Source organism: Myotis nattereri (genome assembly GCF_964212035.1).
Source record: "Myotis nattereri genome assembly, chromosome: 7".
Lineage (NCBI taxonomy): Eukaryota > Metazoa > Chordata > Mammalia > Chiroptera > Vespertilionidae > Myotis > Myotis nattereri.
In genome coordinates this window covers 86,836,314-86,864,276 of record NC_138082.1, presented here as the reverse complement: position 1 = coordinate 86,864,276, position 27,963 = coordinate 86,836,314, and the positions used below count along the sequence as shown (strand labels likewise).

At 40.5% G+C, this 27,963-nt stretch overlaps 1 protein-coding gene across 1 annotated transcript in view; it reads left to right on the top strand.

Moving 5' to 3' along the window:
• CLASP1 (cytoplasmic linker associated protein 1) overlaps nt 1–27,963 on the top strand; it is a 273,563-nt gene that overhangs the window by 161,577 nt on the left and 84,023 nt on the right. The window contains exons 23-28 of the mRNA XM_081096080.1: nt 365–532; nt 6,296–6,403; nt 15,079–15,182; nt 17,013–17,036; nt 18,468–18,712; nt 21,621–21,684. Of these exons, the coding sequence (XP_080952206.1) occupies nt 365–532; nt 6,296–6,403; nt 15,079–15,182; nt 17,013–17,036; nt 18,468–18,712; nt 21,621–21,684 (713 nt within the window). The remainder of the gene's footprint in view (nt 1–364; nt 533–6,295; nt 6,404–15,078; nt 15,183–17,012; nt 17,037–18,467; nt 18,713–21,620; nt 21,685–27,963) is intronic.

Here is a 27,963-nt window from a genome sequence, read left to right as displayed (position 1 = left end):
ACTTAAAAATTGTGACATACCAACTGTCACAGAAAAAAAGAACAAAACACTAAAGAAATGCCATTGAGATTATTTCTAGAAATTTCCTGTGGAACAGGGAGGCTATTGGTACTCATCCTGCTTTTTGAATCAGAAGTTTTGCAGTTATTTTTGTAGCACAGCACCAGTAACTGTCCATGTATATTCTTTTATGATACTTTAATATTCTTTCATGCTCCTAATGTTTAAAAAAAATTAGTACTAACACCAACTACAAAGCCATTTTTATATTTGATCCAAATTAATGTATAAACTGGTTTCTGAAATACTATCATTTATTCCCTGATTACATCCATTATTCAATTTTGTTTTGCTTCATTTTTAGCTGGCAGCCGGTCAAGTTCTCCAGGGAAATTGTTGGGAAGTGGTTATAGTGGCCTTGCTGGGGGTTCCTCAAGAGGCCCGCCGGTGACACTCCCTTCAGAAAAACGAAGCAAGATTCCCAGAAGTCAGGGATGCAGCCGAGAAACAAGTCCAAACCGGATAGGATTAGGTAAGGATTCTCCAAGACCCTGGAGCACCATTTCCAACTTGGTCAGAATTTTTATCATAATCCAATACCTTTTTCTAATGCGGCAAATAGAGCTTTGTTTTTGAATTGAGGATGCCATTTTGCCTGTGTTAAAAAGACATTTTGATTTGTGCTTTTTATAGATTATGGCATGTTCAGGTTTCAGTTATAACTGAAAGGTGTGTGGGGCTTACCATTTCAGATTGATGAGGAAGAATTGTGTCATTGTGGGTTTTCGTTTTTTAGAGTCATTTTGCAAAATATTAGAATTGGGGGGATGGGCAGGGTTTTCTACTGTACCCGTAGAAGCAGTGTTGCTTTTCACTTTTCTTTCACTGATTAGCACTAAGTAGCTATTAACCTAAATTTTCAAAAGCAATTTGTAAGGTCCACATTTATTTTGATTCTGATCTTCTCTAACCTAATTGGTGAAAATAGTCAAAAATATATATACTTACTTTTGCCATAGTATTGTTCAAACATAAAATCCAGGACTAGATGGAAATGAAGTATGTAGTATTTGTGTTGTAGTATCAAGTTTCATTGTAATAGCGTATAGACCTTTTACCTCTATTAAAATCTAATTGTACACTGCTTTTTAATATAAAAGGTAGTAGTCTGTTGTAATATATTATGCAAAATGTATGTTCAAACTCTGTCTTTACCTGCTTTCTAAAGGTAAAAATCTATTAATGTGAAATCAGTGCTATATTTTTTAGTCTTATGGGCTATGTTTCTTATTCATTTATCTCCTTAACAACTTTTACTTGAATGTTTACTGTGATGTGCAATGTACTTTGTTAGACTTCAGGAATGGAAGTAAATGAAATAGATTGAACTTCTGACTTCAAATAGCTTGCGGTCTTAGAGGTGAAAATGTGTAGAGTATAACAAATACGATGACTTGGCCCTCTGGGATCCTTCGGCTCGCTTCCCGTGGCGTGGAAGTCCTCAGAATTCCATAGTACTTGCTACCACTGCACCAAGATGTCTGGCTGAGTTTCTGCTCAGTCACAGTTTTACTTGAAAGCAAGAATTGTCCTAGAAAAGGAGTGTCTACCCCATATCTTCCTTAGTTCCTGCTAGGAGAGGTTCCCCAGAGTAGAACCTGCTGTGGTTAAGTATAAGGTGGGGAGATGAGGAGAAAGGTGCTGTAGGGCAGAGAGGAGCATGTGCAGAGCAGTCAGACAAGCGGGAGCATAGTGCATCCTGAGTAACACAAGTAATTCATACTTGGCTACAATAAAGGAAGTTGGTTAGGGTGGGGTGGGAGATGAGGGCAGAGGGGCTCTTAGCATCCAGCTCATGAAAGTCCTTGAAAGCTACCTGAGCTAAGAGAAGGCAGAGGCAGAGATGTAAGAAGTAGAATGCATAGGATTTGGTTTGACTAACATTTCCAAAGCAGGTGAGAAATGTAACCAAGCAGTGGTTAGTTAATTAGTTAATTCTACATAATGTCAACATAAAGTGGCATTACATAGCATGCTGCCTGAGCTGACAAGTTATTTGGATCCAGTAATAACAAGTAATGTGGATAAAATTAGAGAAAATAGTCATGGCTGGAATATATAAATTTCAGAGTTGATTAACATATGTGTGTTTGGATCTGGTTTTGTTTGGAAAATGCATTTGATTTCAAATCTGGGTGTGAGGATTTAAGCTGGTTTTTTTCCAAAGTTAATTAAATTCATAGGATGTTTTGGCAATCCAGATTAGAGTCATACTTTTAAATTAGGGGTGGGGGAGATTTTACTTTATTTATTAAGGATGCCGTTTTTACCTTCTTGAAATTGGAAAATAAATCAACTTTAGTCATCTAACATAACTTTAGGACCTGATATTCCATCGTCTTAACTATGAAGTTTGTGTTATGGATAGTTGAAAAGACCACATTTAATAAGCTTTTAAAAGAGGTACTATGAAACATCATCCATCAGTAAGAACTAAATAGGAGCCCACTTCCTTCTGAAGAGTTTTTATTTAAAACATTATTTTGAAGCAAATTATTTCCTTGATGCTCCCTCCTGTGGATCATCATGGGGATCAGTTAGTTATATGTCAAGCTTTGAGGTCATACATATAATTCTGAATAAAATAGGTATTTTATTTAAATATCTGCACATTGGGAGAATAAGAACATACACACAGATATAAAGATCCATATATGAATAAAATGTACCTTCCCATTTCTGCCTGTGATAATCTTAGAGATTCCAGTTCATAGGATGTCAGATATATTAGCATTTTTTTCAGTAATAGATTGTATATTTCTGTGATCATTTAGTATATACTGGGTATATGCCTGTGTATCTAAATATTTTGTTTATTGCGTAGCAACTTTGAATATAAATATTCAAAATAAGAGGGATCATCTTTTAAGAATATTTTGTATAATTCCCAGACTAATTAGTAATTTTAATTATAGCTAAGGTAGGCTTATAATTTGCATTGAGAATTGCTTTTAGTTATATACAAATTATGTTTGGTTCAGCTATATTTTTTTTGCTTGAAATAATATTTCTTAAGTAAATTTTCTTTTCTCATCTGTGATCAAAATGATACCCAAGCTCTTTTTCATTAGTATTTACTTAAGCAAAATAGGATGCAATTCCAGTAAAATAGCAAAGAAACCAAATAAAACCCTGATACCATGTCTTTTCTTGGCAATTTATTCCTTCATAAACTATTCAACCAAAATAGAAGAATATACTATTTGTGAATTATTTCATTTTTGTCTTTTATTCTATTTTTGATTAATAATAGTCACATAAGTAGCTGACATTCATAGCAATTCTATTTTAGAAGTTTGCCTTTGTTTTTTTTCTTCTCCTGCTCTTCTATTAAAAAGGCTAAAAGAAAGATTTGAATTTTTGCAGTTTACATTCTGTGGGTATATGTTTAAAATGCTTTTACATTCTCTGCTTTAAAATAGTTTGAAAGAATTAAAAATTAATAATTAACTTCCAGCAGTTAAATTAGACTACTGTGAGCAAGACTAAAACATAATAATATCTAGACTAGAGAGATAGTTTATGTTTTAATTTCTGGTACTTTTCATTTTTCCTCTTGTACTCCTTAAGTTCTGGTAGAATTCTTCCTTAAAAGGCAAGGTCAGGATTACCCTTAAAACACTATAAAGGTGGAATAAAGCGTCACTCAGGAAATGAAAACCAATCAAATAGTTTCTCAAGGCTTCCCAGCAATTCGTGTGAGCACAGGACGCCGGAGCTGCCTAAGAACGCCGCTTCAGAGCGTTCAGATAGCAAGTATGTTGATCCCTTCTTCCTCTGCGGGCCTTCTCCTCCCTGTGCTCCCATGGAATGTCCCCTTTGGGCACTCGATACAGAGGCAAGTTGATTTGGTGTATTGTTTTTGGGTTTTACCACCTAATTAATTAGTCCTCGTAGAAATGATTTATTTATGTACTTATTTTAAATCCTTCTTATAGATTGGCCTCTGGAGGAGGTATTATAAGTGTTTTAAATTATCCAACATTTAAACTGTTGATGTCACCACTAAAGGTGCTTTAATGAGGTTTGGAGCAACCATATGGGAAGATTTTTACAAAATCGTAAATGGGATTCTTCTGTGTTACTACTAGCCATATGTTAAAGGAGCCAGGCAACATGGATGCACAAAGGAACTTCTACTAGGAGGCTAAACCTTACTAAGAATTGTGCATATTGTTTCCGATCATATCTATCTCTTTATTGTCTGCACGAAGCAGGGAAAGCAGATTTCCCATTGCTGCAGCATGTATGTTAGTTTAAAGGAGGGAGTGAGAGCTGGGTAGAACTTCAGAAGTAATTGGGTGAGAACTCTTAAGAAAATGCTGAGCTAAGCATGACATATGTTAAAAACTATCAGGACTGTTTTTATTACTTTTGACTATGAGTTTTGGAGTAGGCAGTGCAGCAGACAAGATGTGCATGTGTGCCTTTCCTCAGGGAGCCAGAAGTATTACCATGTGTGCCTCACCTCACAGTACCGTGCTCTTGAAATGCCGACTTTCTCCTTAGCCTTCCTAAGGGCAGCGCAGTGGCCGGGCCAGTGAGTGAGCGGGGCACTGTGAGGTCGCTGCATGAATTGGATGCGGCGTCGATCCTCTGAGCGTAAGCAGTGCTGCTTTGTAGGTTCTATGCAACTTGCATATATTGGCGGTGTCAGCGGATACTCCCTAGTTGTTGTTTTTAAGAGTTTAGCACCTGCTGGTTTTGCCCTCATTGTAGGAGCTATTCAGAATGTTTTCAAACATTGCTGATTGCATACTGCTACTTTGAGTGGAAACTCAGTGCGCCATGTCACTGGCAAGATGAAGGAGAATTTAGGAATTACTAGGGACTTCCAGATGCAGCTCTGTTTTGACTGTTGCTTAGATTGCATTCCTGTGCTCGCCACTGCAGCCCTGAGCTGTTGGACACCACTCACTGAGCATTCGGGTCTAATTGAACTCTAGCCCTGAGGAAGACCACAGTCGGAAGTTGGTTGCTTCTCTACCTTTGTAGTCTTTACTGAGGGCTTCACAGTTCTGGTTTGTAAGGTATTCTTGTTGTGGTTTGGCCATACAGTAAAGATACCTTTGCTTTAAAATAAATAGGTTATGCTCATTGATGCATTGATCTGAAAATAGCCATGTTTTTATATCAGTGGATCAAGTTTATTTTTTCCAAAATTTCTAAAGAAGGCATTTCTACCCAGTCGAGAAGAATAGACCCTCTCAAGATGGAGATCTTTGTTGTCCCCATCCACTGTGACATTGGTGGTTATACGCCTGCAGTATGTCAGGGTGTTTCCAAATACTATTCCAGTACTGTATTTCTGTTTTCTCAAAATAAAATGAAAAATAAGGGCATAATGATCTTTTCTGTGATTTTATAGCCAAATTATATTAGAAACCTTATGCTGTTTATGTGATTGTGTTTTCAGTGTTTTATAATGTGAGTATAATAACATTATCTGTAGATAACATAAAGTAATTGGCCGTTTTCAGGTCAGTGGAGGGATCTCATGGTGCCGAGACTGGGTTATCAGTCCATCACTATCAGACTGTGTGAGGCTGGAGAGGTGAAGGTGCTTGAGTAAGGACCGCGGGCCGAGTTTTGATTCCCATAGAAAAAGCAGGAATCCATGTTGGGGCAGTAAAAAGGGGCTGCAGTCCCAGCTCTTTCTCTCTGTTGGTTCCGATAGTGAAGTGAGTTTTTACGTCTCCACACTCACTTGAGTGCACAGGCTCTCTGGCTGTCAGTCCAGGGGCTTCTCTTTGTAAAGAAGGCCGGGCTGGGAGAGGTGGGCTCTCAGTTAAGTTCACGGATGGCAGTGCCCAGGACCCTTATTCTGTTTTTTCACCTAAATTGAGAACCCAGTGCACATGGAAATGGCTTTGGTCCTTTACCCTCCAGGGGAGAAAGAAGTTTGCCAAAGCCATAACAATGATCATTTCGAAAAGACGAGCTTTTATTTTCTGATGCCGGTTTGCTCTGTGGAAGCTTTCTTTTCATTTTTCACACTGAGGCGCTATTTTACCTTAACACCAAATTCACAGCTTTCTGAGGCGTTGAGCGTAGTGGAGTTTTGTACAAACCTCCTGCTGTTGGCACGGCCGTCAGGAGACGTAGCAGGGGTACATGCTCAGCCATCAGGACAGTGTCGTGATTACATTAATGGAATGTGACTGACATTGTGTGAGTTTTTCTGTCTTCATTAAACTTGTTCACCTTCTCTGAAACCCCTCATGCTGCACACTAGCACGGAGCAGCCGTATCCCTCGACCCAGCATGAGTCAGGGGTGCAGCCGCGATACCAGCCGTGAGAGCAGCCGAGATACAAGCCCTGCTCGGGGCTTCCCTCCACTGGGTGAGTACACGGAGGCGCTGGCTCTCGGAGCATCCTGCCCCTGCTCCAGATGCTGTCCCGGACACTGCCAGGGAATGACCTGCTTTCCCTCCTGCTGTCTGTGGCCCTTTCTTCTTCCTTTCCTCTTCCTTAGCCGCCCTTTGTTGTCCCCCTCTGCATGCTTAAGTTTGGAGCCTTTCCAGGTTTTCAGTATTAGAGGAAAAGCATCACTTCAGTCTGTGCTGTTACTTATGGCCACTTAGCCGGGCAAGCTCATCCGTGTGTTCATTTCTAACATAAGATGAAGCTTAGCCCAAGTTCATTGCTGCTTGAAAGTAGAGCTAATGCAGAGTTTATTCTTACTCATTGAATTTCTACAATTTGTGTTTAATTTTGCCAGAGATTGGGCCATATGTGGTTTAATTCCAAGAAGGAAAAAAATATAAAAACACGATCATGTTTAGGACAGTAAATGTGCTCAGTTTCGGGATGATGACAGTAATTTAAAAAGCAGCATGAATGAAGATACTAGCCATGCTTTTGTTAACGGAGTCATTTCAAAGCTTTCATCCAAGCAATCTGAAAGTAGCTTTTTGATAAATTGCTCAGGTATATAGCTCAATGCAAAACTTCCTGATGTTGCTTGTTCATTAGATAGTTCCATGCTTCCTGGGCTCAAGAGGCGGTTTAATGTCTGTGGCCTGATGCCATCCCAGGACAAAAAATTACAATATTTGGTCATGAGGTGGTGTCAGCACCATGCCCAGTCACCAGCCAGGCCCCAGCTGGGCTCTTCGTTCCCCATCCCACCCTCAGTTTTTCTTATATCCAGAATTTGTGTTTTAACAGTTTCTAGGCTTCAGGAAAACAAGGGGGGAAATGTATCCATTATAGGATATTTTATTTGCCTTTTCTTTTTAGCTTTAATAGTTCTGCCTTTCTCTAATATGGACATATAAATTACTTTTTTATGTAGTGCAAATTATTAATCCCCAAAGTCTTCTGTCAGCACATAAAAGAAATGTTTGTATTCTTCAGTAATTGTGTCTCAGTCCTTTGTCATGTGAAGTGCTGTACAACTGCTTGTTTTCCTTTTGATAAGCCGGCAGAAATCGCTTACAACGAAAGGCCCGAGTGTTACATGGAACTGGGGACGGCAGGGGTCTGTTATTTTCACTCGGATTTCTGGTCTTTTAAATATAAAAATGTCAAAAGCATAAGGTCTTAATAGTTGTTTTAGTGCCTTCTAATGCCATACACTGCTTCCCAATATCTTTTCCCCCCAGTCGGTATCAATAATCAAATATATTCCTTTACGACCCCTTATCCTTTATGAAGTTCTGAGGAAGAGCAGGTAACAGATGCAGACGCCCTGCTGGATGGCCCTCGCGGCCTGGTGAGGTGCCTGGGAGGAATGCAGTTTGCCTGCTGCGGTCAGCCCTTTCCCAGCAATCTGAGGGACAGATCAGATTTCCCAACCAGTCAAGGGCAGCAGTGGTGGGGTTTTTTCTGAGTGAACTGGTGATTTTTCCTTTTAAGTTAAGAATTTATTTCTGTATATCCTGCTCGCTATTTGACCTTCTAGAACAGCGGTCGCCAACCGGTGGTCTGCAGACCACTGGTGGTCCATGAGGTCCGAAGGTTGGCGACCGTTGTTCTAGAAAACCGGTTACATAAGTGAACAAGTCAGTCTGTTTATTGGCCACTTTGTCTCTTAGAGGCAATTCAGTCTTTTTATTCCATACACATCCTGGCATTTTTGTTCTTTCCATGGACGCAGCCTGTGTAACATCTTGTGGTCTTTGGACCGGGCAGGTTGCGCTGCTCTCTTGAGGTCCCAGGCAAACCCTGAGGAGCTGAGTGAGCTAGTCTGTCTTCACTTTCTTTGGCAAAGGGATCTGCTCTGTGTCTGGTGACAGCCCAGGGGGCTTAATGCATGTTGCTCCCACTGATGCAGACGACGTGGCTGCAGCTGTTTCCCTTCCGAATGGGCTCCGGCATCGGCACGTGTCTTCGGTGGCGTCAGGCAGTAGTACCATCTTTTCAGATGAACTTTCATACCATGCCCGTTGCTTCCCTCCATGGGTTAAATTTGTTTATAAAACTTTGGTTACACAGGAACAACAGCGCTCACATGTACCTGGCACCATGCTGACTGAGCCAGTCCCTCCTGGTTCCTCGGATAGGTATCACCCTCTGTTATGGAGGGCAAAACAGGCTCAATCAAGATAAGCCACTTTCTCAAGTCACACAGCTATGCAGTGGTCTGGGTTTGAATCCAGGTCTGATTTCAAAGCTTGGTTGTTACCCTGCCTCAGTTGAAAGCAACACGTTTCATTTATTCTCTGAAATGTATTAAATGCTGTCTGCGAGGCCTCTGCAGGCTTAGGCAAAGGGAAGAGCTCAGCGGGCTCTGAAGATTTCCAGGCTTGGGGCTAGGACCTGGGGATTCGTAGAAAAGTCCCAGGAGGTTGCTGTCCCCAGGGGAACTTACTACGCCCTTCAAAGAATGTGAAGGGTTCTTCTTTTTCTTACCCACTTAAGCAAGCATTTCCCACCCCCTTTATAAATAAGCGAGATTGTGTGTGAGTGCCCCTTTGTATCAACTCACATGGTCAATTTTCACGTTCAAAAAGGGTGTGGGGTGAAGGTAATTATGTGACTATATATTGGCTTTAAGTTTGCATTTTTATAACTAGATTGTTTGGGCCATTTTAATGGTATGAGTATGTATTTATATAGTTATAATGACAAGACTTAAGTGGAATTAAGGGCTCTAGCATTTGTAAATAAGACTTTGATGTAAATGGTTTCACCTTGGATTCCATTGTCCGGTATTTACTGAGATTGTGACAAAGGATTCATTACACGACAGATTTACTATAAAATATTTTATTGAAATAGAACCAAAGGACACTTTATAAGAAACATTTAGATCATGTATTCCTAAAAAGCTACTTTTAGTTTAAACTATCAAGTGATTCTGATCAACCTGTATAATGAAATGATTATTTGGCTTCAGACTAAAAAAAAACATTTTGTCATCTTCCTTATTTGAGTAAAGGGACTATTTTATAATACCTGTTTTAGAGATTGCTGATTTATTTTTGTGCTTCTTGAAGAATTAGGAATTCTTAAGTTTTTGTAAGATGATAAAAATGTGCCCTCATTGGCCAGGTAGGTAGCCTTTGCTGTGTAATACCACACACACCACCAATATGTGCATTTCATCAAGTGACATGGTCTTTAATGAGTAAATTGTACTGGAGATGTTTTGATACTTGATGACAGTGAATGCTGACGTGTGCAGGACCCTGCACCCCAGTGTGTGTGAGAAATAGCTCTGCTCAGTATCACCGTTAAACTGAGGGGCTTTCTGGGGTGCAGTCATCGTGTTCTTTTCAGAGTAATGGATAGAAGCATATTATCTTGTTTGGCTTTCCTGAGGTAAAGAAAAGCCACATATTGGATGGCACTCTGGTAAAAAAATTCATGTTTGAATCATGTCTATATTTCATAATTAATTGTAAAAGTTATTATCTCCACGAGGATATAGTTAAGCATGCATTTCCTCCAACTGATGACTTAATATGCGTATTATGAATACTTGCTAATGAAACAATATTTAATGTATAGATGTGCATTGGAATTCACTCTTCACTATTACTGCCACGACCAGCACCACTACCGTGACTTTTAACCACTGTTTGTTCTGTGCCTGGCATTGTGTTTAGTGCTGTATGTATGAGCTCTTAATTCTCTTAACTCCCAAGAGGTAGGTACTGTTATCAGCATCATTTTACAGATGAGGAAACGGAGACACAGAGATGTTAAGTACTTACAGATCAAACCAGGATTTTGCCCCCAGTTGTATTACAGAGGCAGTATTCATATCGTGGTACTGCAAATGCCTCTCCCAGGAAGGCCATTTAAACTTAAAACTAAATTTCCAATAATTAAAAAGTAAATTCATTAATTAGGATAGCCATGCAACAGAACAACAAACGTTTGACTGGGGAGGATGGAAGTCCAGTTGTTGAGCCCTCTTCTTGTGATTCATTCTGTTTGTGTTCAGATGACATTATAAATTCTCTTTTGTTTTTGGTGCATGGTTACATGTGCATCACATACTGATGAGACATCTTGTGGGCTGAGTGAATCCATCCTGCTGTTCGACCCGGATTCAGACGGTGCTGGTGACTCCTGATGTTCTTCATGTTGCATATTTCATAATGGCTGGTAGAGGCTTCATGGAATAAAGATCCACCTGGAGTCTGAATTCGTTGGTGCATAAGGAATGCCTTACAGAGGGCCTTTGAGTGCCTGTGTATTTAAGAGCTGCCTGAGAGCCAGCAGCCGTGGAATTTAGGGATTGCCCTTGCTATCCATTCATATGTAGCACCATTTCTTTTCATGAGAAAACGTGGCCCGTGGCGGCAGTCGCTGCATTTCCTTTGGACTGTGGCATTCTGTCTGGGTACCTCTGTGTTAATCCTGTGGGTGTCACCATTCCTTTTACCTGCAGCCTCTCGACGGCATTCCAGGTCCACTAGCGCTCTCTCCACTGCTGACTCTGTCGGGCAGTCAGGTGAACAAGTGCTAACTGCATGCCTCGGCTTCTCCATCCCCTAGTTCCGCACTCATTTTACATTCGTTTTCATCAGTGTTGGCTAGCACTTGGCATGTGTGCACTTACCACCCCCCACCCCATGTGCTTGAATTTTTTTAAGTTGTTGAATGTTTATGGTTCTGTTAATAGGCTGTAGATGCTTTATAGCTTGTTTTGACAACATTATTTCTCCAGTGTTCGTATTTATGTTAAAACGAAGCAAAGCAAAGGCGGGGGGGGGGGGGCACTTCTCACCCTCTTTTGCTCCCTCCCCCAGGAAAGCACCCAGACTTTAGGTATCAGAAGGGTCCCTGTGGGGAGTGGAGTATGAATATTATCCAACAGAATCTTTCATCTCCCAAGTCTTCACTCCCAATAAAGTGATGATTACTAATGTTAGTTAGTGTCAAGTTCTAATTTGGAGGTACTATTTAGTTACCAAAGTAGGTCATACGTAAAATTGTAGCTATAAAAATAAGTGGATTGTCCTAACTCTTCTGTGGAAAAAGAAGATCATGATTCAGATAACATAGTCAGGCCAGTGGCAGCTTTTGCAGCCTTTGGTCCCCAAGCTTTTTCCATCTCGGCCCCTTTTTGACAATACCAAAAATTCACTGGTTAGCCATTGGGGCAAAAGTAAGCGTACAGTAATATATATATATATATATATATATATATATATATATATGATAACTAATATATATATAATAACTAATATATATAATAACTAATTATATATATATGTATATATATATATATATATATATATATTAGTTTGCCAGATTTAATTGGCATCATTTTCAGATACTAGAAACCCTAATGACTACAGTATCGAGTAAGACACAATCTTATTAAGTCACAAGTGATAACTGTGACCAATTCACTGAGTTAGATATTTTCTTTGTTCCTCCTCTACATGAAACCAGGTATGCATTTTTAAAATATATGCTCTCCCATTCCCCTGAAGGTTATGGGCCAGACTGGGTACAGTCATCTGTATCCATCGCTTAGAAATGGAGCTTCATAATAGTATCAGAGCAGCAAGAATGCAGAACAGAGTTTTCTCTGGTTGAAATAAAAGGCTTACAGTTCTGCTTAGATCCAAACATTTCCTCTTAAGACTTGGAATTCAGTGATCTCTGATACATATAGAATGAGCTGCAGACACTGTGACAAAGCTGTATGCATTTGGGAAGCAAGATTAATTAATTGCATTGTTCTTTTAGTTTTAATTTTGTGTCTGAAAAATCAGTATTATCCCTTGAGCAAGAACTGCTGGCATGAGATCTAATTCCTTATTTTATTTTATATAGACTTCGTTTTTAAGTTCATGCTGGTAATTTTTAAATGGCTTTTAACTGAATTACTTTCATTCTGTTATTCATAAATCCCTTACTATCTACCCTTTTTTAATGGGGGAAAAATGAACGAAGATCATTTATGAAACTGTGCAAAATAAATCTCAAATTTATACTCGTTTTATATTTCAACTGGTAATTTATATCTATATAATTATGTAGATATAATTGTTTTGTGGTTTCTCTATAGTTTATATGGCACATTATATTGCCTTAAATGTCTAAGGTGACATTCAGTATGATCAGCAAGTGCATTAAAAAAGGGGATAGTATAACATACAATTTTTGTTTCTTTATAAAAATTCATGACTGTATAACTTTTTTGATTAGCACTGTTTACATTTTTTTTCTTTCTGTGGCGATGGAAGATGTAATGTTTTGAAACTGGCATTTTAAAAGCGTTAAATAACACTTCACTTTTAAAGTTCACCGGCTTTGTAGGTGATGTTTGTTATAGATCTAAAATCTTATTTGTAAGATTTTACATATCACTTCATAGGAAAGATCAATTTATTTAAAACAAATACTAGTTTTCCTTTTATTGTAAATGCTTTATATGGCTAGTAACAGAGATTTTCCTTGTCCAGTATATGTTAATAAAAAGAAAGCATCTTTTATCTTAACATTTCTTCCAAAGCTTTTTTAAAAAATATGTCTTAGCATTTTAAATAAGAAACTAGTGTGATATTCCTGTGAAGTATAATTTACATGGACCTTCTATTATAGTTTAAATCTCAGTACTTCTTAAGGAAGGCTGGTCAAATGTAATGTAAAGGACTTTAAAAAGCTAGTTTTCATTGTCCATGATCATTAGCAAGCTTAGAATAGTTGTTTGAACTGTAAAATTTGTTTTAAATCTTGTGGATTCTATCCATTTTGTCCACATGTATAAAGACTATCATTTAAAAATCCTTTGAAGGACTCAGGAAAAATGTATACAATATTATCTTACTTATTAATATTTTGCAGTTGCAATGCTAGCTTTTGTGGTGATTATTAAAGAATTTTAATAAATTTATTTAAATAACCTTTGGTGATACAGGAATTATGAATATATGCCTAAAATTAATTGAGTTTAATTAATAATAGTTAAATAGTATTGACACTGATGAAAATTTGCACAGTGATCAACTGAATACATTTGTTTTAAATTTTGACTATTGCACATTGCATTAGAACTCATTGACCTGCAGCCACAGTAACCTTGAAGCGTCCTAATTAGTTTGACTAAACCTCAGGGCCACTTGACTCTAGAGCAGCGATTCTCAGCCTGTGGGTCGCAACCCCTTTGGGGGGTCGAACGACCCTTTCACAGGGGTTGCCTAAGATCATCAGAAAACACATATATAATGACATATTGTTTTTGTGATTAATCACTATGCTTTAATTATGTTCAATTTGTAACAATGAAATTGGGGGTCACCACAATATGAGGAACTGTATTGAGGAACAAACTCAAAGGCTAACATGGGCCAAATAAACAAGGTTTAAGTTTATGTGGGCCTCAAAAAAATAAAAACTTCAATATTCATAGAAACGTAGGTTTATTTCGATAGAGACATGCTGAATACAAAGGGCTGAAATAAATGAATAATCGTTAACATAAAATAATAGAACATTTTAATAAAAATTAGTACTTTTTCTTGAACGGTAACTTACCAGACACTGAATAACTGCACAAATTAATAAGCGTAACACAAATAAACCTATTTTTTTTTTGTTCTCCGAAAGTGAAATATTTCCTGTTGTGCACACCAAATAAATCAGTCCAAGACTAATGACGTGGCAATCGGCTGCTGAAATATTCGCTGCTGGTATTAGTGGAGATAAATGGTGTGCCTGTGCATTAGGCACGTAAGGGAAATAAAAGCAACACGATTAAAGTAATGAGTCATTAGTGAACATTGTACTTCGTTATTAATAATTATGTATAACAGGATATTGTAAAAATTAAGTTACAAAATTTTTATTAAGACATTTCTTACATATGTTTATATTGGCTGGGCCACAAAAATATTCGCTGTGGGCCACATGTGGCTCATAGGCTGCGAGTTTGACATGCTTGCTCTAGAGCAGTAGTTCTCAACCTTCCTAATGCCACGACCCTTTAATAGAGTTCCTCATGTTGTGATGACTCCCAACCATAAAATTATTTTCGTTGCTACTTCATAACTGTAATTTTGCTACTGTTATGAATCGTAATGTAAGTATCTGATATGCAGGATGTATTTTCATTGTTACAGATTGAACATAATTAAAGCATAGTGTTTAATCACAAAAACAATATGTAATTATATGTGTTTTCCGATGGTCTTAGGCGACCCCTGTGAAAGGGTTGTTCGACCCCCAAAGGGGTCGCGACCCACAGGTTGAGAACCGCTGCTCTAGAGGGAATGCTAAACAGATTGAGAGACTCAACCCATAGCTCTGCTCCCTTCTATAATAAGTTGCTCTCTCCTATATCTCAGCACTTTTCAAAAATAAAATACCATTAAAGAACCATTTCAACTGTCAGGATGCTTTGTGGCACGATGGTACTAACTGCGAACATTCTACCCTCTGTCACTGGGAAACAAGTGTAGCTAAAACTCCAAGTCCAATGTATTTAAATGGGCTGGGCAGTTTCCACAGCCTCTGTTCTGTAGGTGGGAAGAGGGAGGGATCCTTGCAAAGAAATGGAGAAAATGTGAATTAAAGTGACATATCTTTTGCTTTTGTTTTTTAAATAGACCGGTTTGGGCTTGGCCAGGCAGGAAGAATACCTGGTTCTGTGAATGCCATGCGCGTGTTAAGCACAAGTACAGATCTTGAAGCTGCTGTTGCTGACGCTTTGGTAAGAGTCACAGTGCCTGTCCGTCTCTTTGACTTACTCATCCGAATTATTCTGTCTTAACAGAAAAGTGCCTCCAAATCAGGTTACCTTGACACTCTTTAAGTTGGGTAAATTTATATTACTGGTTTAAGTGAAAGGTAGCCTTACGGAAATTATTAGCATCAAGTATTTCTTCTGTGCTCCTCAGTGTTGAGGAAGTTATGATGACATTGGGCTTCTCTGATGTCATTGGGTGTCTTTTTTCTTTTTTCTTTTTTTCAGCATCTTTTCCCCATTTTATTGCTTCTGTTGCTTTACAAGCTTTGATGGCATAACCTAAAAAAAAATTATTATACTAGGTCGTAGAGTTTGTGGTTTGAAAATCTGCATTTATTCCTTTGCCTCACTAGTTGTTCCGTATCACTTTGCTTTTTTGTTTGTTTGTTTTTAAAAATGAGTTTGTAAGTCTTTTTATATGGAAACTTCCCCCAAGTTTAAGATGAGCCCTTTGAGGCTCTCAAGCACGGGTGGAGTATGTTTTTGCATCCTTATAATGTAATATCTAAAAACAATAGGAAGTGCCCAGAGGCCCTTACATTTATGGTTATAGCAAAAAGGTCCTTCCTAGAGTCTGCTAGTGGTCAAGGTGCTTTCTAAAGATCCATTTCAGCAAGTAGGGGCACAGCCGCGGGGGTCTTTTGGTCGGTGTGCTCAGCATTAAACTAGGCTCTCTTTAGAACTGTCTGACCTCTGGCTGTGACTTTGCTGTTGGAAGATTTTTCTCCTCTAAGGAAGCATCCACCTTTCAGACCCTGAAGTTTTAATTCAGCCATGTTTTGTGTGATCAAAATGTATGGTTTGTGGCTACAAGTGATTCTGACTCTCTCTCTCTCTCTCTCTCTCTCTCTCTCTCTCTCTCTCTCTCTCTCTTTCTCTCTCGTTCGTTCTTGCTCAGATTTTTTGGCAAGCGGCTGTGAGCAGGCAGCTTGCTGCTCTCTCTCATAATGCTTTCCTTTCTGCAGGGCTGCCTGGCCAGCTCCTGCATGAGCTGCTCTGCAGGTGGGCCTTTTCTGGCACATGCAGGAACTGAGGGAGATTGCTCTATCAGGGGCTTTAACTTAAGGGTCAGGAGCTGGAACAGAATTCTGTGACGCTGTTTTTCCTTCCAAGTTGCAATGTTTAGATTCTGTTTCTTTTTTATTCAGAGACCCTAGGCAGTGGAGGTCAGAGGTTGGGAAAAGGTAGATGTGCCAAATCCTTAGTTAAATGGGACTTGCCGTTAAGGCGGGGGTTTCTTAGTTCTCTGAAGAACTACGGAGGGACTGCACAAAGTTCCAGGAGGCAGAGCAGGCCTGGAGAGCGAATCTGGCTCTTTGACTTGGGCTTTTCTCTGAGCTCCAGCTCCATTGACACTCACGTTGCCCTCATTAGTTTTGTTTGAACTGCTTGGTTTCTCCGGTGGTCCTGCTTCGGAAGAGAAAGCGCAAAATGGTCCACGATTCTTGCCTCACAGGATAGAAGCCCGGGGCAGACAGAATGTACCACAGGGACAGACCACAGAATTAATGGTGACTTAGGAGATGTCCCTTGGTGTGGGAGAGCTTTAGCAGAGAATTACAGCAAACACAGGAAGGTCTTGTAAGAAGGCTAGAAGTGTTAGGAAATGCCATTGTGAAAGCATTTTTTATTATTACTTGATCTCACGTGCTATGAATCGCTCGCTACTCTGTATTTTTGGTTTGCTAAGATATGTTTTGCTGTACACTTTTGTTGCAAGAATGATCCCCACATATGCTTCTGACATAATTCTCTATGCTTTTTCCCCATCCTTCAATATTTTCCTGCCTACAGCTGTTAGGAGACTCCAGGAGCAAGGTACCAGTGCTTTAACATTTGTTTTACAACTCCGTTTTTTCTGTTGCAAGTATATTTCCTTTAGGAGCTAGTGAAAGCAACAAAAACGATAGTGCAATATAGAAATTCTGGTCTGAATTATGATATTGTTGAATCTGGTGACACTTTTATTAGTGGTAGAGTCAGGCAACTCTATTTGTTCTAGTATTTATTTTTAATGTAAGGCTGTGCCTTCTCCCCATAGCGTTTAATTTTATTTTTAAACCCCAGTTATAACTACGCTTATGTCGTTATTTGATGATTAGATATATTCAGTATTTTTCTTATTTGAGGGATCTAGTGTCTGGATAAGTAAGGTGGCCATACTTTTGAGAGTGAAAGGGGCTTACTAATGAGGCATAGAGCAGCACTGTCCTGAGCAATTTGGGATGTACTAAAAACCACCTTATTAGGAAATTACATCTATACAGTTTAAGCAAATAACTGTGCTTTTCTCTTAAATTGTATTTTATAAATTTTATCAATTTTATTTAGCTGTTGCATTATTATATATGGGTTTAACTTGTGTTCAGGGTAAGATAAATGCTAATCTACAGGAAGCCCGTTTGTGCTGTAAAACTTTATCCTTAATAAAAGTGGCTCAGATAATTTAGGAATCCTTGTACATAGATTACTCTGCCACTGTCATTTCCATTTGAGACTTTAAGGAAGTATGAGTATTCAAACAAATTTACTCATAGACCATGCTCAAGATATATTACTTTTGGTTGGGAGGAGGCTGTGGGTGCACAGCTTGCATTGTGTCCAGTGGCTAAGCCAGGTTACTTAACATACAATTCCATTTATTTATTCGTTATTTTTTAATGTTTTTATTTCACAGAGAGGAAGGGAGAGGGAGAAAGAGAGATAGAAATATCAATGATGAGTGAGAATCATTGATTGGCTACCTCCTGCACTGGGGATCTAGCCTGCAACCTGGGTATGTGCCCTGACCGGGAATCGAACCTCCTGGTTCATGGGTCGATGCTCAATCCCTGAGCCACACCAGCCGGGCAACATTTAATCCTTAGAAGAAGCCTGTAAGGGGGGTAATTATTATCTCAAAGATGGGGAAACTAAAGCAGAAAGGGCCGGAGGCTTTCTGCAGTCACACAGCCAGCCAGTGGTGGCAGCAGGATTATAACCCAAGAAGCCCAGACAGTGTGCTAGAGACCATGCTCTTTTTCTCTGCTACAGGTGCTCTGCTTATTACTCACTATGCCTTCCAGAAATCTGCCTTCCTGTTTTCACTCCCTAATCTGTAAACACAGGCAGGCGTGGTGCCCCCGCATCTGCGTGTGCATCCTTTGACATGCAACTCTTTGTTGGTGGTGGATTTGTTTGGGACGACTCACGGTCATTTCATCTTTCCACTTCTTTCTCCATCACCCCATCCCTCTTCGGACCTGGCAGAAGAAGCCTGTGAGGAGGAGATATGAGCCCTATGGGATGTATTCTGACGATGATGCCAACAGTGATGCCTCGAGTGTTTGCTCGGAGCGCTCGTATGGTTCCAGGAACGGCGGCATCCCCCACTACCTGCGGCAGACCGAGGATGTGGCAGAAGTTCTCAACCACTGCGCCAGCTCGAACTGGTCAGAGAGGAAGGAAGGGCTCCTGGGCCTGCAGAACTTGCTGAAGAGCCAGCGAGCACTGAGGTGAGGGCAGTGGCTCGGTGCGCTGCTTCGCGTCCATACTGTCCGCGTCGGGGGTGGGCTCTGACGTTTGTGGAGCCCCGATGGAGTTCCAGCACCAGAGGTGCTGAGGTGACCGAGACCCAGTCTTTGCCTTCAGAGATTTAGAAATATCTGGCGAGTTCTCTGCAGTTTATCAGATTTATAAAAACGTCTGGTTCCCTGGCGGCTCACATTTGGCTGGTAGCTATTATTTGAGAAATCGTGGTGCAGGTTGCAATTTAGGTGAAAAACAAAACTGGGAACTGTCACTCATAGCTGATAGGGAAAGAAAATGGCACAGCTGCTTTGGAAAAAGAAAAGAAAAGGAAACTCTGCAGGTTGGTGTGGCTCATTACACTTTAGGGTTGTGGGTCAGATGATAGCAGTCTCCGTCTAAAAAATTTTAATACACATGCATATCTGTAGCTTATAAATGCTAAAGTGATTCTGAAATGATTTACTAAATTGGACTACTAATAGTAACAGTATTTAATATTTTTGCTTTTTTCTTTATGTTCCTGTATTTCATAAATTTCTAACATGAGCAGGTATTACACACATACCAAAAAAGTATGTTTTTATACCATATTTCACCAAATCTAAGGCACCATAGACAAATCATCCTATCTAATAAAAGAGCAATATGCAAATTAACCATCACTCCATCACAAAGATGGCAGTAGCCATGGAGCTGGAGCGAGCAGGGGGCTTGGGTTGCCCCTAGCAATGGAGGAAGCCAAGCTTGCTGCCTGCCCTGCCAACCTGGGCTCCACTCAAGGCTACTAAGTTTTAATTATAGAAGATAAATAAATCCCAGATACCTGCTTCCAGGCCAGCATGAAAAAAAGAAAAAAAGGAGAGGCTGGGAGTTTGGGTCGTCGGGGGGCATGGCCAGCCTGAAAACGGCCATTAGCCCCTCACCCAGGCTGACCAGGCACCCCAGCGGAACCCCCCCTCACCCTGAAGGGGATGTGGCCAGCCTGAAAACAGCCCTCAGCCCCTCACCCAGGCTGGCCACACCCCCATGGGGTGAGGGTCCCCACTGGGGGGCATGGTCAGCCTGCAAACAGCCATCAGCTCCTCGCCTAGGCTGGCCAGGCACTCCAGTGGGGATCCCCACCCTGAAGGGGGTGTGGCCAGCCTGAAAACAGCCCTCAGCCCCTCACCCAGGCTGGCCAGGCACCCCAGCGGGACCCCCACCCTCATCCGGGACACCCTTCACGGCAAACCAGCCGGCCCCCACCAGTGCACCAGGCCTCTATCCTATATAATAAAAGGGTAATATGCAAATTGACCCTAACAGCAGAACGACTGGGAATGACTGGTCACTATGACACACACTGACCACCAGGGGGCAGATGCTCAATGCAGGAGCTGCCCCCTGGTGGTCAGTGCGCTCCCATCAGCCACAAGCCAGGCTGCCAGCTGCCAGCATAGCGGTGTTGGCAGGAACCTTTCCCGCCTCTTTAGCAGTGCTAAGGATGTCCGACTGCAGCTTAGGCATGCCCCCCGCTGGCAAGTGGACATCCCCTGAGGGCTCCCAGGCTGCCAGAGTGATGTCTGACTGCCAGCTTAGGCCCAATTGCCTGGGGAGTGGGCCTAAGCCAGCAGGTGGACATCCCCCGAGGTGTCCTAGACTGCGAGAGGGCACAGGCCGGGCTGAGGAGACCCCCCCCCCCCCCAGTGCACAAATTTCTAGTTATTTTATATCCCTTTTAAGAAGAAATGCTGCTTATTAAACCTGATGTTAATATGTCATTGATTATAAGATGAATCTCACAATTACAGAGATGTTAAAAATGTGAAAAAGTGGGCAACTTAGAATCCATGACAGTGTATTATATTCTTTAGATAATTTTTTAAAGATAAATTATGACACCGGATACTTTTGTGGTCCTAGATGGGTTCTGCAAAGTTAAGTGAGCACTGCCCCAGGAATCCCTATGTGGTGTGGCTCCCAAGTCAGCCTGACTCTACCCTGCTCCCTGCGCGCCCCGCGCCCCCCCCCCCCCCCAAATTCTATTCCGTTCATGAAGATGTCCTGAGAACTTCTGTCATGTGCCTTCTGAAAGGCAGGTCACTTCTGACCGCTAGTGATCTGTCAAAGAACAAAATGAGGATTATTTGTTGTGATTGTTGCCTCAGAGTCTAGTTAGTTCTGCTGGTCTCAGTTTCTTACATCTCGGTGTTCACCAAGTATCCACTGAATCGCCTCTAGAAATCTTTGATTAGCTTTGGTCTAATCTAGATTGTGTTGTGTGTATAAGGGGAGATTACTCAGGCATGATTTGGGAAAAATATGTCCCTTCTAATCAGCCTTGAAGTAAAATTGGGACTTGGTAGTACAGTTAAGGATAAGAAAGGCAGAGGGGCCCTAAAACGAAACGCGGTTGCTGTGTCTTAGGCACAGTTGTTGGAAGGAGGTGTCATCTCTTCTCATCCTCGCAGCAGCCAGGGAGCTCTTACCCTGTGTGACTCATACTTTCTCTGGCAGAACTGAGATTAAGATTCAGGTCTGTATGACCCCAGAGTACATGCTTTACTAGTTTATCCTGTTGCCCTCCATCTGTGGCAGGTGGAAAACAGACCTGGATGAAATGAACAGGATTTATCTCGTGGCTTTGCTACTTCCATACCTGCAAACTTAGGCACTCTCTGAGATTTAGTTTCCTAATTTTAAAATAAAAACAAAACTATTATAGTTTCATATTCCCGTTTGATTTCATCATGAGTTAAATAATATAAAGTTTTTTGTGTGAAAAAAACTTTAATAAAAATTATATAAAACGTATGTAGTTGACTGAAATAAAAGGATTTTTAAACCAAAGTTATAACTAATTTTAGTGTTGACATAATAAAGGGAATTTATTTCCGTTTTATTTTTTTTTAGTCGAGTAGAATTGAAAAGATTGTGTGAGATCTTCACACGAATGTTTGCTGACCCACATAGCAAGGTAAGTCTGGGAATCATGCCTTGCTTACCTTTCTCTCTGCATGTCTGTGAGCTGTGTCATATACTTCTAAAGAATGAGAGATAATTCCCTGTAGTGAAGTTAAGACCTTACAGATTAGCCCTGGTTTGTGGCTCAGCTAGCTGGAGCATTGTCCTGTACACCAAAAGGTTGCAGGTTTGTTCCCAGGTCAGGGCACATACCTAGGTTGCAGGTTCTGTCGCTGGTGCATCCATGTTTTTCTCTTTCCCCCTTTTCTACCCCTCCTCCCTCCCTTTTTCCCTCTCCCTCTCTCTCCCTTCCACTAAACATATCCTTGGGGGAGGATTAAAAAACACACAAAAAAGACCTCACAGATGTAACACTAATTTCAGCAATAGCTTATGTCACATCTTTTAAAAATGGAATTCTTGGAAGCTTCAAATGTCTGTGAAGCTTCAAGTTATATATAAAGTGCATTTCAAGTACGAGTTATTATGGAGGGAATCAGTTGTCTTTCAGCAGATATTTTTGAGTGGCTCCTATTAGCCAACAGTGGGCTAGATGCTAGAATGTAACATTGTATTATATAATATAGTGACTTTTAAAAAAAATTTCAGTAGTGAAGAAAATAATCAAGTATATAATAATTTTTTTGCATCCCAGGTAGAATATTTCTATATAAGACAAGATAGAAAAGTGGAAGCATTTATGTAATAGATTTATTAGAGAACCAGGTTAAGTTATTTTTACAAATAGAATTTGCCAGCCCCAAGAACTTGCTGACTGGTAGCCACTTAGCTGGTGCCTCCCCCTCCTGGGAGCCCAGGAGAGCACGGAGCCTGAGGCCTGCCTTTCTGACAAGGGCATCCCTGCCCAAGGAGCACACCACAAGGAGGGGTCCGGGCCCTCTCAGGAGTGGTCCGAGAGGGGCCTTTAGACCGCTTACTCGGAGTCCAGGTTCTACATAATTGGCATTGTTTGGGGATGATGATATTGGGAAAGTTAAAGGGTGGATAAAGGACAGAAACTAAAGTACAGAAATTGAGAAAATCTTAGTCACCATAAGCAAATCTTAAATGCTTTACATGCAGGACTTCACTATCTTATACTTCAGTTTCCTAGTGAAAATGGTCTGTCCTAAGTTTTTCTGGAAGCATGAAGCCGTGGTGGCCCAGAGAGAAGCTGTTTTTGTGATGTCCCCTTTTCCGAGCCTTTCCTCTTCATGGGATTTGTCCCTGAAGCTGCCACCTCTGAGCCATCGTTCAGCATTCCTGGCACCCACTCTGGGCAAAGGGTGCACGGAGCAGCATGTGACCCCTGCCTTTTGAGATGCTCACACAGCACAGGGGAATGAGTGCAGGCATTCTCCCCCTTTTTGGACAGCACATCTCAATCGGTCTTGAAGTGTGGTTTAAAATCCCTGTTAGGACCCTGACCCTCACAGCAAGGTTAACATTAACTATTAATAAGATCCAAGAAAGGTTGAGTTTAAGGGCCAAATGATATAATTATCAAGATTTCTTCTCTAAAATAATGTTAAAAACACTAAGATTTAAATCATAAGCATAAGATTTATAGAATTCATAGCATAAAGGATTAGATGGTTTGGGACATTGACGAAATTTCTGTTACCTGTCACCTCTAGATTGCTGATTCAGAACCAGAATGTGAGGATAAAGAAGGAAATTTGTTTCCATCAGAAGGCTCTTGTACAGTGAGTTTGGAGGTCTCAGTCTAGTTACTATTTGCAAGCTGCCTTTGAGCTAACCTAGGAACCCCACAGCTGAGCTCATGGACTTTCTTCTGAGCCACTTGACACCCTGGTGGTTAATAGTTGCTGCACTATTTGGTATATGATGACTGGGTTGTCTCCGTAGAGCGATGTTCATAACCAAGTAGAGGGAGATAGGTGCCACTTACCTCTCGTGAGATTGGTCCACTGTGACTGTCTCACCCTAGACAGCAATAATAAGTATATAGCAGCATGATAATAATGTGAGGTTTTAAGCCATAACCTTTTATAAGCTTTTTATGGCTTTTGTAATATCCTATCTAATAATAGACAAACATGATAATTGACCATACCTTTGCTACACCGCCCATTGGCTAATCAGCATGATATGCAAATTAACCACCAACAAAGATGGCATCTAATTTGCATACTGCAGGCAGGGCGGGACAGCGCGAGCCACCAGTGCTCCGCAATCCAGGGCAGGCCCGCCCCCACCCCAGAAGCCCCAGGAGCCGGCCACACTTTGCCGCCCCAGAAGCCCCTGATATGGTAGTAACTCTATTAGTAAGCACTCTGAAAGTCAGTGGCATAAATGCACCAATTAAAAGACAGATTATGAGGGTGAATCAAAAACAAAACCCACTTTAAACATAAAGAAACATATAGATTAAAAGTAAATGAATTAAGCTGCAGCCTGTTTTTCTCAGTGGATAGAGCATTAGCCCGTGGACTGAGGGTCCCAGGTTCGATTCCAGTCGAGGGCATGTACCTCAGTTGCTGGCTTGATCCCCAGTCCCTATCAAAGCATGTGCAGGAGGCAACCAATCAATGTGTCTCTCCCTTTCCCTTCACTCTCTCTAAAATTCAATGGAAAAATATCCTTGGGTGAAGATTAACAAGAACAAAGTAAATGGATTAAGTAACATTAAAGAGATTATAAGAAAAATATATTCCAAATTTTGTTAGTTGTATAATGGTTATGTTTAAATTATTAACACCTTAAGCCAGTCAGAGAAGGATAGATACCACATGATCTCACTCATTTGTGGGTTATAGAGAACAACATAGACTGATGAAAAGGGACAGATCCAAAGACTGAGAAACAGCGATCAGGCTATCAATCCCCAGAAGGAAAGTAGGGGAGGGCGGGGGGAAGGGGAAGAGATCAACCGAAGGACTTGTATACATGTATATAAGCCAAACCAATGGACATGGACAACAGGGGGATGGGAGCACGAGTGTGCGGGGCGGGGGGCGGGGGGAGGTTGGGGGTTAATGGGGGGGATGAGGACACATTTGTAATACCTTAACTAATAATAATAAAAAAAAATTATTAATACCTAAGAAATTGGGTGAAAGGTACATAAAATATGCTGTAGTATTTTATAGGTTTTTTTTTATATGTATGAGATTATTTCAAATTAAAATATTAAAAATTAAAAATTAATAAAATATTAATTGAAATGTATCTGCATTACATGAAAAATCTCCTAATTGCTTCTAGCATAATTTATTAAATTGTGCTAAAATTTACAAGGGTTCAATTAAAAAATATCTTAAGTCTAAATGATATAATAGAAAATATATAATAGTGCAGTTATAAGGATTTATCTGAAAATAAAAATTTAAAGAAGTGAATTTAAAGAAGGGATTAGCCAAAGAAAATATATGCACAACCCATGGACACAGACAACAGTATGGTGATGGCCAGAGAGAAGGTGGGGGCAAGAGCGGGGTAGAGGGGGCAAAAGGGGGGAAATAGGCACATCCTATATAATAATAATAAAAGGCTAATATGCACATTGACTGAACGGCAGAATGACCGGTTCCTATGATGTGCACTGGCCACCAGGGGGCAGATGCTCAATGCATGAGCTGCCCCCTGGTGGTCAGTGCACTTCCATACGGGGAGTGCCACTCAGCCAGAAGCTGGCTCATGGCAGCTTATATTTTTATATTTTTTAACCTCTCCCACCTCCGTGGGAGCACTAAGAATGTCCAACTAACGGTTTCGACCCAATCCCTTGGGGGCCTAAGCCTTTAGTTAAACATTCCCCGAGGGCTCCCTGGCTGCCAGAAGAATGTCTGACTGCAAGCTTAGGCCTGATCCCCCGGGGAATGGGCCTAAGTCGACAGGTGGACATCCCCCAAGGGGTCCTGGACTGTAAATGGGCACAGGCCGGGCTGAGGGACCCCCCCCACCCTGAGTGCACAAATTAAATTTTTGTGCACTGGGCCTCTAGTCATTTTATAAAGATATTACTTGACAATATCTGAATTTTGGTATGCATTAAAATAGATGACTAGAATGAAAAAAAATACACAAGTTTTTTCCCCTTCATCCTGTAACTTTTTTTTTTGTATAGATGTCACATGGTAATCTTTATTTAAAAATTTAAAAATTTTTTTCAGTTATACTTAGCATACAACTGTGGTCAACAAACTCATTAGTCAACAGAGCCAAATATCAACATTACAACGATTGAAATTTCTTTTGAGAGCCAAATTTTTTAAATTTAAACTATATAGGTAGGTACATTGTTATTAACTCAATTAGGGTACTCCTAAGGCTTAGGAAGAGCCACACTCAAGGGGCCAAAGAGGCGCATGTGGCTGGTGAATCGCAGTTTGCTGAACAGGGGCATACAACATTACATTAGTTTAACTTATACAACATAGTGATTAGACATTTATGTAACTTACTAAGTGATCACCCAAGTCTAGTACCCACCCAATACCTTACACAGTTATTACAGTATTATTGACTATACTAGAGGCCCGGTGCACAAAATTTCTACGGGGGGGGGGGGGGCGGGCGGAGGGAATCCCCTCAGCCCAGCCTGCAACCTCTCCAATCCAGGACCCCTTGGGATCAGGCCTAAACCAGCAGTTGGACATCCCTCTCTCAATTCAGGACCGCTGACTCCTAACTGCTTGCCTGCCTGCCTACCTGATTGCCTCTAACTGCCTCTGCCTGCCAGCCTGATGCCCCTAACTGCTCCCCTGCTGGCCTGATTGCTCCTAACTGCCTCTGCCTACCGGCCTAATTGCCCCCTAACTGCTTCCCTGCTGTGCCGGCCTGATTGCCCCCTAACTGCTCCCCTGCTGTGCTGGCCTGATTGCCCCCTAACTGCTCCCCTGCCAGCCTGATTGCCCCTAACTGCCCTCCCCTGCCGGCCTGATCGCCCCTAACTGCTCTCCCCTGCCAACCTGATAGTCCCTAATTGCCTCTGCCTTGGTCCCCACCACCATGGCTTTGTCTGGAAAGATGTTCCGAAGATGTCCGGTCTAATTAGCATATTATCCTTTTATTAGTATAGATTCCTATGATGTACTTTAATCTCAATGACTGTTTTTATAATTGGCAATTTGTACATTTTAATCCCTTCACCTGAATAATATTCCATTGCATATATGGACTACCTCTTCTATTGTCTGTTGATGGTGACTTACTTTGCCTCCATATCTTGGCTCTTATAAATAATGCTGCAATGAACATGGGATGCATGTGTCTTTTCCAATTAATGTTTTGGATTTCTTTGGATGAATACCCAGAAGCGGACTTGCAGAGTCATATGGTAGTTCTGTTTTTAATTTTTTGAGGAATCTCCATGGTGTTTTCCATGGTGGCTGTACCAGTTTGCAATCTCAAGAACAGTGCACAAGGGTTTTCTTTTCTCTGCATCCTCATCAAAACTTGTTTGTTGATTTATTGATGATAGCCATTCTGACACGTGTGAAGTGATATCTCATTGTGATTTTAATTTGCATTTCTCTGTTGATTAGTTACATTGAGCATCTTTTCATACGTTTGTTGCCCATCTTTATGTCCTCTTTGGAAAAATATCTATTCAAATCCTCTGCCCATTTCTTAATTTCTTTGTTATTAGGTTGTATGAGTTTCTTATATATTTTGGGTATTAGCTCCTTATCTGGCATATCATTGACGATATCGTCACCAATGTAGTAGGTTGTCATTTTGTTTTGTTAATGATTTCTTCCCTCTGGAAAAACTTTTTAATTAGATGAAGTCCCATTTATTTATTTATTTATTTATTTATTTATTTATTTATTTTATTACCCTTCCCCGAGGACATATATGAATGAATATATATATATATATATATATATATATATATATATATATATGAATATGACTAAGAAGCGATGTCAGAGGGTTTACTGCCTATGTTTTCTTATAGGAGTTTTGTGATTTTTGGTCTTAAATTTAATTCTTTAATCAGTTTTGAGTTTATTCTTGTATATGGTGTAGGTTGGTGATCTAGTTTTATCTTTTTGCATGTGTCTGTCCAGTTTTCCCATTTATTGAAGGGACTGTCTTTACTCCATTGTATATTCTTGCCTCCTCTGTCATATATATTAATTGACCATATATTCATGGCTTTATTTCTGGGTTTTCTCTTCTATTCCATTGATTTATGTGTTTTTATGCCAGTATAATGTTATTTTGATTACTATAGCCTTGTAGTATAGTTTGATACCAGATAGCTTGAAATGTCTATCTTTGTTCTTTCTCAAGATTGCTTTGGCTATTGGGAGCTTTTACA